This window comes from Aedes aegypti, chromosome 2 (genome assembly GCF_002204515.2).
Source record: "Aedes aegypti strain LVP_AGWG chromosome 2, AaegL5.0 Primary Assembly, whole genome shotgun sequence".
Taxonomy (NCBI): domain Eukaryota; kingdom Metazoa; phylum Arthropoda; class Insecta; order Diptera; family Culicidae; genus Aedes; species Aedes aegypti.
Window position 1 is genome coordinate 322,678,539 of NC_035108.1, and position 12,553 is coordinate 322,691,091.

The following is a 12,553-nucleotide window of genomic DNA, read 5'->3' on the forward strand; positions in this document are numbered from 1 at the left end:
CTACATCTGAACATCATAATAAAGCTCTTCAGCAATCAAATAGAGCTTTTAAATTTAGTTTTAAATGTTGTACGTTTGAATTTTGGTAGGTGTACGTTCATGGAATTGGGTGAATTTTGGACATAAATTTAATACTTTTCCATTAATCCAAAGATGAATGTAAATGGAAACATTTTGTGATTGGCAAATTATAGATGTGAAAGTATTTTAAACTCAATACACCATTTAAAAATATTTTACTAACTTGATGTGAGAACAGTATCCTGTACGAATATGAAATTGGGCCTCTGTAAAAAAAAAAATGTTTGAAAATCCAATCTCCCATATACTCCTTACCATCCTAATCATAAAAATAGTGTTCTGTGAAATTTTCAGCTTTCTAGGTGGTGATTTAAAGGTGGCCCAAAGACGATATAGGTTTATATGGAAATTACTATGGAGAAATTTTGAGAAATGTTCCAAACACGCTAGTACTATAATGTACGTAGAAAGTGATCATCCCATATTGAAAACTCATTCTTTAAACCTTAATGAAGGTTGTTGCTGAAGAAACAAATCCCTTTTGAGCTAATTTTGTTTCTGATTTTTGTACATGTTTGCAGGGCTATAATCCCATATTAAGCTAAATAATAGCAAACAAACTCATGAATATCTCTTCTACTATCCGTCGGATTGAACTTCTCTCTTCAGAAAATTTCTCTATTATGGTTTAAAGAATGAGTTTTTACTATGGGATAATAAGTTTGTACTTACATTACAGTACTAGCGTGTTTGGAACATATCTCAAAATTTCTCCATAGTAATTTCCATATAAACCTACATTGTCTTTGGGCCACCTATAAATCACCATCTAGAAAGCTGAAAGTTTCACAGAATACTATTTTTATGGTAAGGATGGTAAGGAACATATGGGAGATTGGATTCTAAAACATTTTCAAATTTTGAACCGCCCTACTGTAGGTGTGTTGCATAAATGAATAAAGCGTTAAGACTCACATGATGTGGAATAGCGAACTTTTCGCCCATCGATCTAAAACTTTGAGGATAACAGTAACAATACTAAGCTAAAGAAAGCGAAAACTTTGAACAAAGAAATGACCGTGTTACTGAATAGTTAATTATTAACTAATTAATATAATTGTAGTAGTGCTCCAAGAACACTAAGCTCAGAAGCAGGCTCTCTCTCAGTGGAGGCTTGGGGATGTCCATAAGAGAAGAACAATGTAAATACTAGTCAAACTCACTAGCATCTAATAGTTTCTTGAGTTAACTATAATGCATAACGCAATATAATAATATTTTAGGGATGACCCTAAATATAATCTGTATTTGTAAATCCGCTAAACCGGGAAATTATATTTTTCAAACATAAGAATACCGGTTTGTTCCAATTTCAAGCACTATAGGTTTTCTATGATGTGCACAACTTTTTGTCAACTCGTACTTCGCATCATGACTAACTTTTGGTGACTTAGTATAAAGATAGTCAACGATTGAGATCTTTGAAAAAAAAATTAGAAGGGGATATAGGCTCTTGGCGGTATGCTTGTTAGATTTCCATTTTGAATCATGATAAACTTTTAATGAGATTTTTGCTAGAATCCTAACGGAAATCGTGCCAATAATTCTCAAAAACTTATTCATATAGACTCAAATCAAAAAGCAACAAACTTACTTCATCGATCCTACGTGTTTCGCAGACGAAATTCTACACGTTTCGCTCTGAACCAACTCGATTTTTCACTTTTAGAACGTTCAATTTCCGGGTTTACAAAACGACGAAAGTAAGATTTTTCTCTTTCGCAACCTAACCACTACTTTCGCCGCCCCGCTGTATGGAGAGACAAAGTGACTTAACCACGAATCAAAACAAAACACAACTTATGTCGATTTTACACAGGTGGAAAAACGTCGCAAGTAACTGAATAAAACTTATCATTTTATCATAAAATTCTTGTGTGAAATAATAGGAACTCCATAGTTTATAAACGCGAGTTCATTGTATGCGAAATTTAAGCAATGTACACGTCGAAAAAATGTTAAAAACATGATTCATTTTAAAACAGTTTTAGAAGATAGGTTGTGATTCTTCTGAATTAAATTTCTCAAAACCGTATGGAAGTTACTTACGTCGATTTGAAAAAGTAATCGAGAATTGATCAATTTCTTGAAAGTTCTTTTTGACACTGTTTACGAGTAGATTGCTGCTTATGAGATTTTAAGAACATACTAGAAAAGGTTTTGCCTAAAATGCTTAGTACATTTTTAAGGGTTGGCGAAAAGCTGAACCAAAAAACATATGAAACATTTCTTGAGAGATTTACTGAAGTCCTGGACCGATTAATTAAGAATTCCGTTCGCGGATATCTGAGGTTATTGATAACACTGATTCTTGTTGAAGTATATGCTGGACTAGTTTGACTACTTCTTGATCTATAACAAAGTACTTATGAGATTTCTAAATAGATAGAATAATTGTCAACAATTTTTTTAAGATTTATTATGAATTTGTGACAAGCAGTGGTGGAAAAGTTCGCATCACGAAGCAGCTCACGAGTGTATGCATAACAAAGATCACAGACTCGCGAATTGCCTAGGTGTGAGTAAGTCCGCACCCGTCTGCTCTGGAGAACATGTCAAAAAAAGTAGCAACAAGCTCGGGAACGTTTATTCGCGAGTAACCGAGCAAAGTGTGATTTATTATAGTTTTGACAAACAAATTAATTGTATGACCATCAAATCGTCAGTAAACTACAAGTTTGTAGTCAAGAACATTTGGAAACCATAAATCTCGGAGAGGAAGCAGCTTTTTCCCAAAAGCACATTATGACTCTGAACTGCCTAGAACACGTTCACGAATCACTTTAGTTTCGGTTACTCGGGAGCATGACAGATGCGAGTAAACCAGCGCTCTGACGCTCGGGAGCATTTGGTTTTGTTTTTGTTCCAGTTCAGCAGCACTGTTCGCCACTTTCCATCACTGGTGACAAGATCTTTGATGGATAAATAAATCGCGGAATACTTGGCCAGATTTTTGATAAGTTCTTCATGGCATTCTTGGCCAAATCTTTAATAAATTGCTTGGGAGATGCAATTTTGGTTATAAGTCAAAATTTTAGCCAGGTTCATAAGAGAACAATAAAATATTTTTTGAAATATCGTTCTAGTCAACTAGATTTCTCCTTGGATCCAACATGAGTTTCACCAAGGTTTTACCAGGAACCAACCACGGATCAAATCGAACGCGTAATTTCGAAGATGGTAATTCTTGGGGTGTAATAGTTTATATACTTTTTTCAGAAACTCTTGCCAAATTCGTGTTCAATTCACAGTATTCTCTAAATTTTAATAAAAAGTCATAAATAACTTAGATTAAGGCCTTAAACTTTGACTATTTTGTATGAAAAAAAAAAAACGAAACTATCAGGCTGCAAGATCTTTCGGTCTTCCGTTTTTTAATCTTTCGGGCATCCGGGAAAAATCCGGGAATCGGAAAACTGATTTTGAATGGACACCCTGTCACTTTTACCACTCACAGAAAGAAAAATCCATGTAAATTTCAGCGTATAATCATGCACATGAAGGGAATGCCAGAGTTGTCGCAAATTTACACATCGCATCATTTAAAATTACAATAACATCATGTAAGTTTCCGCTATATATAGTGTAATCTAGCATGGGCTCTAACCGATTACGCGACAATTCGCATAAATTTACATGATGTTGATGTAATTTTCCACGATGTGTCATGTAAATTTCCGACCGATTTCAACCGATTTGTGGTTCCGCATCATAATCATTGCAATGAATGCCAAATGTTTTTGGATAATTTTGTGTTTGAAGTTATATTTCTTTCTCTTTAAAGTAGAGCTGACACTTTGTCACCCGGTGTCCATATTGCCCCAACAGTACAAGAAATTTTCATTTAAGTTTTTTTATGTCTTAAAGTAACAGAAAAAAATCTACTAATTTTTGAATATAGCATAAATGATTGAAGATTCAATCAAGAGCTACATTAACGGTCAACTTGCAGTAATTTGCCCCTGAAACCTTATTTGGTGTGGTGTGAATGTTATAATTTTCGAACCCAATAAAATTATGCTCCATTTTTCGGTTTAAAATCAATGTTTTAAACAATTTTTATGAAATTTTAGTGGATAATTCACTCGTCCGACAGGCAACTGAAATGTTGTTTGCATTCTAAGTGTAAAATTATTCGCATATGCAAAAATACAGGGGGTGTCCATTCTGCCCCGGGTGTTCATACTGCCCCCGGTACCCCTAGTGGATGAAAGTAACCACAGTTCATCAGTTATCAGAACATTCAAATTTGCCCTGGTATCATTTGTTTTATTTGCGCTGAAAACGTAATTTATAACTCAAAGTGCATCTGGCATTCCACGATATCAGTGTCTCCCTAATAAAGATGAATCGCAACCTAGGGGTTTTCAAACTTTAACACGGTTTGCGATATTCGTTGTTTGCAGACGAAACGATATTTTTACAATGGCAAAATTTGGTATAAGTACCGTAAAAAGGGTGTCTTCGATAATGCGAGTAACTTTGATAGCACGGAAACCGCAATTGACTATACGAAATAACATAACTTTATTGATCATTTAAGCAAAACGAATGCAAAGGTAAAAATTGTTAGATATTAGAGTTGTTTTTATTGTAATCGAGAACGTCTGAGTCTTTATTTTCGAATGTTAAAAATTGATGATTTTTTAGTATTCTTGAAACGCTTACGAACAATCTGTTCTGAAATTGATAACAATGAAGATATCAGAACTTGTTTTAAAAATATAAAATAAAAATGTCCAGGACAGAATACATATATGTTCAGGTTTTCTTCAACAAAAACTATCAAAATTTTCCCGTTTTACGGCGCCTCAGATGTAACTCTCCAGAGTTGACTATTTAGTATCAAAAAGAAATAAATATATTTCTAGCTCAATAGAAATGGCGTCTTTTTCTGCTTCCTTCTGACGTTATGTCCCAAGTGAGACAGTGCCTGATTCTTAGCTTAGTGTTCTCTTATTAACAATTCCACGCTGTATAGCTAACTATAAATAAAAAACGTCGCATTTGTTAAAGATGATGCCTTCGTTTTAAGAAATACCAACCTTCAGTAAGATAAATATCCAAAGAAAATTAAACGCCTCGTGGCTGTTCTCGAAACCATTTATCGGTAACTCCAAAGGCCCGCGAACCGTAAATTAGAAAACGCTGTTTTAAACTAATAACGTAGCAGCTGAGATAAACGTTGCAATATAAACCACTCATGTACCATCGGAAAGCGGTTCAGTTTGTCGCCTAAGATTAACAAACGATGTCTCGTTACGACCCGGTTGAAAGAATATGGTACGGACCGATTCAACCACCGCTGTTCAATCCGCAGATCAGCATTGGGCAAATTATGTTCAGCATGCTGGAACGCACTCCGGAACGGGTGACCCAGATCGATGGAGATACGGGACGGGAGATGACCTGCGAGGAGTTCCGTCTCCGTGCAATTCGCATCGTGCAGAACTTGCAAGCTAACTATGGCCTGAAGAAGGGAGAAATGGTGGTGGTGGCCTGTCGTAATTGTGAGAACGTTTTCCCATTGGTGCTGGCGTTGCTGGCGATCGGAGCACAATTCGTGTTAATGCCGATTTACTTTGTGCTAAACGAGGTGAAACACTCCGTGAGGAAGTACCAACCGAAGTACGTGTTTTGTGATGATGCTAACTACGGTGATTTATCTAAAGCCTGCAAAGACGACGTCATAGAGGATCCAACAATTTTCGTGTTGGAAAGCGGAAGGGATGGTGTGCTAAAGTTTGAAACGCTATTGGAGGAAACTGGAAAAGAGCACATATTCAGTGCGCCTTATTTAGGCGATGCCCGATCAACCGTCGCCGTTATTTTAAGCACATCGGGAACTACTAGTATGCCAAAAGGAGTTCGTCTTTCACATGCTCAAGTTGTTACATGGAGTAACGCATACTTGAAGGTCAATCGTGGCATTGTATTCAACTTCTCTCCATTGTCCTGGGGAACGGGTTTCGGCAATTTGTACCATAGTATCACAAATGGCACCCCAAGACTTTTCACTCGAAGTGCTTTTGACGAAGACAAGTTCTTCGATCTGTTGGCCAAATACCCTATTAGATCAGTTGCACTACAGCCCAGCTACAGTAAATCAATCCTGTGTCATGCTCGATGCGCCAGCGCAGATTTTTTCAGTATTCAAACATGGATTGTTTTTGGAAGCATATCGTCCGATGCGCTCCGAGATAAAATTGAGACTATGATACCAAATGGGAGAACTCTGAACGTATATGGATTATCAGAATGCGGTATTATACTGCATGATGCCACTGGACGGAAGCCTGGCGCTAGTGGACAAGTGGCACAACAGGTTCAAGTGAGGATAGTCGATGAAAGAGGCCATCCACTTGGTGTTGGAGAGCATGGTGAACTGCAAGTGAAAAAGGGTGAACCGTTTCTTGGATACTTCGATGAACCGGAAGCGATGATCGGCTTGATCACAGACGAAGGATGGCTTCGGACAGGAGACTGCGGTTATTTCGACGAGATGCATTATTTCCACATGAGTGAAAGGAAAAAGGATTTGCTGTGCTACAGGAACCAGTTAATTATTCCGGGTAGTGTGGAATGCGTGATCGAGGGAATCGAAGGCGTTATGTATGCATGTGTCGTTGGAGTACCGGAGGAAGGTTGGGAGGCATCGGATCTATTGACCGCTGTTGTAGTAAAGCATAAACATTGCCAGCTGACGGAGGAGCAGGTAATGATGATGACCAACGAGCGGGTTCCAGACTATAAGCAGTTGAGAGGCGGAGTTATTTTTCGTGATGGATTACCACTGGGTGGAACTGGTAAAGTTTTGCGAGACAAAGTAAGAGATTATGTGTACCAAATCAAGGGAATTAAAACAGGCTTTTGATGTTTTGAAAATAAAAATGAAGTGGATTAGAAAAAAGTTACAAATCTGAAGTTTATTTGAAAGTTCTTCGTTTCCTTTAACTCTCTCTTTCCCATGCTAGCACAGGTGATCCACCGATTTTCGACGAACGCTAGGTAAACAGATTGGAATAGATGTATGTGCTCATTGTTTTATCATACATCGGATTAAGTGACCTGTCAAACTATTAAAACATGATCCACTAACTATTGAAAACCAATCAATTTCTTATAGTGGTTTTGAATAATTTAGCTTATTTGCAACAACTTTTTTTTTATAGAAACGCCATTTAGACAGTTGAATTGTCGAACGAAGCTGTAGGAAAGAAAGGATTATCATAAAGTGACATAAAAACTGATTGGCGTTATAGGCCTATTCACATGACGTCTCAAATCAGCTGATCGGGAAGCACTTTGACAGTTCTTCTATGAAAATGACAGGCCCGTGCTAGCACCGGTCCTCTACCGATGTAAACAAATGCATAGACGGATCTGTCACATGAAAAGGCCTATAGAGGGATTCCACGGAGGCATGCAAGTCGATTCTGATCGACCATTTCAAAAATATCTGAAACTTTGCACAGTTTTTCAGTTCCATCTAAATCGTCATTTTCCGATATCAAATCTTCAAGTTGAGTCACGACGACCTTTTCAAAAGGGTGTATGTGAAAATGGTTCAAAAATATTCAAAAAGCTGGACAGCAAAAACGGTTCGTTCGATTGTTAGACAACTAAAGAAACAAAGTTAGACAACTAAATAAAGATTAAAGGTGATCTAGTATACGTAAAGCAGGTCGGTTTTCTCGGCGCTGGTTTTCTCCACAAAGTTAAAATCTGATTACACCTGGGTATAGACCCGCCTTGGTAGAGAATAGACTTTGTTAATCATATTTGGGAGAAAGCGAGTAACTTCAACAACATCAAAAACATGATAGGTACATACCATGAACATACTCACGAAAAAGCTAAAAATATACTACCACTATGGTTATAAAAGATTTAATTGTAAAATTTTTCTTCAGTCAAGCAAACGACACCAAACTAGTCAGTAAAAACTTAAAAGTGATTTTGTTTATTAAAATCTAACGAGCAACATGAGTAGTCGCTTTCTCAACTGTTGCAGGCCGTTTGCAGAAAAAAAGTGTTCGAAAGAGCTACGAAATCTCACCGAAAGCACCATAGATAAACTGAAAGCGGCTGGTTATGCTCCAATGTCTACATTGAATACAAATTTACGCATTTGTACGTCCTGCCGTTTTAACGTTGACAAACGGGCAATCTGTACATCATCGGTGGATCAGGTTGCAGGAAGTTCGAAAACAACAACAACTGAGGAATTACTAGATGCACCGACAACAACTGAGGAGTTACCAGAAGTACCAAGTGCAGATAGTCTTGCCACGGTACCATCAGCGACATCTGTTTCAACAAATCAATCAGAAGATGAGTGCATCCAGAAGGTCAACATCGAACGCTTCAACGAAGGGATAGCTGGAATAAAAGTGACTCCGATTAAATGGACGAAGATGGGTTACGTCAATTATCCCGAGTTAAAATACCGTGAAATCAACGAAGCTGTACGAAGAAACCTCTTCAAATACAGACTACGATGAGGTAATTATGAATATGAAGGAAAGGTTCTCGAATCTAGCCACGACAAGGAAAGAAAAATTATTGATTTTGTCGATGCTGCCAAGCTCGTGGTCTATTCAAGACGCCATTGATGAGTTCAAAACCAATAGAAATACAGCAAAAGAGGCAAAACAATTCAAAAATAACTGTCTTGCAACCAAAAATGCTAGGTCGAGTACTTCATTAACAGATGAGACAAAAGAAAAAATAATTCAATATTTTGAAGACGATGAAGTAAGTAGAGCTATGCCTGGCCAAAAAGATTATGTATCTGTAAAAAAAGATGGAAAGCGTCAAGCAATCCAAAAACGATTAATGATGACTACTTTGAAAGAAGCGTATACACGCTTCAAGGAAATTAACGAAAATATTAAGGTAGGTTTTTCCTCATTTGCAAGCCTTCGTCCAAGGCAATGCAAGCTTCTATCCAATTCAGGAACACATAATGTTTGTGTGTGCACAATACACGAAAATATTAACCTAATCTTACATAGTTTGAAAAGAATCAATTTATCAAAGGATATTAAAATGTTAACTGGTAGTCTTTTGTGTGAAAATACAACATCAAATTGCTATCTACGATCTTGTTCGGATTGTCCAGATTCTTCATACTTTATTCGCTGAGTTTGAAGAAAATTATATTGATCAGTTATCATTTGAGCAATGGGTGACCACGGATAGGTGTGACCTAGAAACTATTGTAAAACCTGTAGATGAGTTTGTGTCATTTTTTTGCTTGAAATTAGAAAGTTTAATTCCTCACGACTTTATTAAAACAGAGCAATCCCGCTTTTTAAAAAAATACGAAAAATACATTACAAGATGGTGAATTTTTAGTCATTTGTGATTTTTCTGAAAACTATAGCTTTGTATTGCAAGATGAAGTGCAGTCCCATCACTGCACAGTGGTCCAGGAATCAGTTTTACGCGGAAAGATGAATTTTGAGCTTTAGAATGAAACATTAGAAAAAAACGGTCTTCTACAAAGTTGTTTGTATTAGTAAGGTCCTTTGTTTGGTGTTATTGAAAATTAGGGTGGACCACATCTTCATAGAAATTGTGTAACTAACTTTCTTATTTGTAGAAATTATACTATACATGCTTCAGCAAAGTTGTAGACCATTCAATTTTAAGCAACTTTGCCAAAAAAAGTTTTTTTATATCTCTTAAATTGACCGATTTAGAGCTATTTTCCTACGGTGACATAGGGTGGTCCGAACAAAATTGGTTTTCTGGCTCTAGAGTTTTCAATTCAAATTTCTCATCAAAGTAGTCTATGAAACACTTTTAGAGCTTGGAAAAATGCGTAGTTTGGTGAGTGAAGAAACTCGTTATCTCTTTCCGTATGGGAGTTATTGTTGTTTTTCTCTCAAAAACATGCCTATTTTGATTGTGAATATTTTTGATTGGGGCAAACATAAAAAATATCTTTTGACGGCATTCAAAAGACAAAAAAAAATTGTAAATTATATCAAAAAATTACAAATGTGTTATTTTTGTAACTCTAATAAAATGCCCTTAAAAACAAATGATTTTAAGCAGAAAAACTTTAATAACTTTTGAACTAAAAAAGATATCATCAATCTTTTTGCATGAAAATTTGCGTTTTGTTAAGTTCTAAAAGTCGTTTATAGACCACTTTGACGAGAAATCTGAAATAAGAAAGATAGGGCTTTAAAACTATTTTGAAGATTTTCATAGTATGTATTTCTTTATTATTTTGCATTTTGAGCATGAAAATAAAATTTTAGACAAAAATGATCTTCTACAAAATTGTTTATAAAAATTTAGGCTTTCATATTGAGTCATTCAAAACTAGGGTGGTCCACAATTTCACACAAATCATATAATCAACTTTTTTATTTGCAAAAATACTGGTATATACTCTTAGGCAAAGCGGTAGAACTTGAAATTTTGACCAACTTTGCCAAAAAAAGTTTTTCTGTAGCTCAAAATTTGACCAATCTAGAGCATTTTTTCCTAATCATCAAAGGGTGGTCCAACAAAAATCAGTTTTTCAATTCTAGTGTTTTTAATATTAGTTTCTCGTCAAAGTCATCTATGAACGACTTTTAGAACTTAACAAAACGCAAATTTTCATGTAAAAATATTGCTGATATCTATTTTAGTTCAAAAGTTATTAAAGTTTTTGTGATAAAAAATATTTGATTTTCAAGGTGTTTTATTAGAGTTACAAAAATAACACATCTGTAATTTTTTGATATAATTTACAATTTTATTTTGTCTTTTGAATGCCGTCAAAAGATATTTTTTATGTTTGCCCCAATCAGAAATATTCACAATCGAAGTAGGCATGTTTTTGAGAGAAAAACAATAATAACTCCCAAACGGAAAGAGATAGCGAGTTTCTTCACTCACCAAACTACGCATTTTTCAAAGCTCTAAAAGTGTTTCATAGGCTACTTTGATGAGAAATTTGAATTGAAATCTCTAGAGCCAGAAAACCAATTTTGTTCGGACCACCCTATGTCACCGTAGTAAAATAGCTCTAAATCGGTCAATTTAAGAGATATAAAAAAACTTTTTTTGGCAAAGTTGCTTGAAATTGAATGGTCTACAACTTTGCTGAAGCATGTATAGTATAATTTCTACAAATAAGAAAGTTAGTTACACAATTTCTATGAAGATGTGGTCCACCCTAATTTTAAATAACACCAAACAAAGGATCTTACTAATACAAACAACTTTGTAGAAGACCGTTTTTGTCTAATGTTTCATTCTAAAGCTCAAAATGCATCTTTCCGCGTAAAACTGATTCCTGGACCATAGTGCACTGGAACGTACAACAAGCTACAATTCATCCATTCGTTATTTATTTCAATGGAAGTACGCAAATTGAACATTTTAGTTTTATTGTAATTTCCGAAGATTTAAGACACGACTCAGTATCTGTAAATTTGTTCATTGCCAAAATGATTAACTTTTTACGCGTTGATAAGGATAAAGAAATCAGAAAGATATATTTCATGTCTGATGGAGCAGCATCGCAGTACAAAAACCGTAAGAATTTTTCGAGCCTATGTCAATTTAAATCAAAGTACGGAATTGATGCAGAATGGCATTTCTTTGCTACGTCACATGGCAAAGGTCCTTGTGATGCTATTGGAGGAACCATAAAGCGCATGGCCACAAGAGCAAGTTTAGCCAAAGAACGTGAGCATCCAATTAAAACTGCAAAAAAAACTATTTGATTGGGCGAATCGCAGAAAAGAAGAAGATTTAACAAAATTATCATTTTGTTTTACTACTACTGAAGAGTACGGCATCAGAGCTCAGCGAGCAATATAATAACGCGAAAACGATCCAAGGAACCCAAAAATTTCACTGTTTCATTCCATTGTCAGAAAATAAAATTAAAGCAAAACTATACTCGAACTGTACTGATAATGATGCAAAAGTGTTCGATATTGTAAAAAAATTGAATAACAATAAATAAATAAATAAGTATTAATAAAATGTTTTCATGATCTCATAACGCATACCCAAATCCAAAACTTTTAAAGTTTATATATAACATTTAGAAACTCATCAATCATACTCTAAAAAAAAATATCCTGGTAAAAAAAAATTATTTTCGTGTAATCTGTTAATTCATTTTAATTTATACATATATACATATACATATAATATTTATACATATACATAATATTTATACATATAATATACATAATACTAATGAATACATGAAAACGACTTGTTTAATTCACGCAAGGCCCTTAACAATAAAATCAGCAACAAACTGCGGTTCCCGTAATAATTTACACCGAAAAAAAAATTTTTTTTCTACTAAATGTGAAAATTGTGACATGTTTGAAGTGTCATAACTTTTTTGTTTATTGGTTAATTTTTATAGTAGATAGCTAATATAATGGACCGTTTTCCCTCAAAAAATTACGTTGGTATTCCGATAGGGTTTTGAGATATTTGA

At 35.2% G+C, this 12,553-nt stretch overlaps 2 protein-coding genes across 5 annotated transcripts in view; one reads left to right on the top strand and one right to left on the bottom strand.

The window, feature by feature from the left end:
- LOC5576429 (low density lipoprotein receptor adapter protein 1-A) overlaps positions 1–12,553 on the bottom strand; it is a 55,937-nt gene that overhangs the window by 13,528 nt on the left and 29,856 nt on the right. The gene's annotated exons all lie outside the window — the stretch shown is intronic.
- LOC5576424 (luciferin 4-monooxygenase) lies at positions 3,818–6,991 on the top strand. Its single transcript, XM_021845825.1, has one exon. It carries the CDS (start codon positions 5,333–5,335, stop codon positions 6,953–6,955), a length of 1,623 nt encoding a protein of 540 aa, XP_021701517.1. The 5' UTR covers positions 3,818–5,332; the 3' UTR covers positions 6,956–6,991.

What these genes read in the sequence shown, in the direction of transcription:
- LOC5576424 (XM_021845825.1), top strand. Translation starts at nt 5,333, where the DNA reads ATGTCTCGTTACGACCCGGTTGAAAGAATATGGTACGGACCGATTCAA.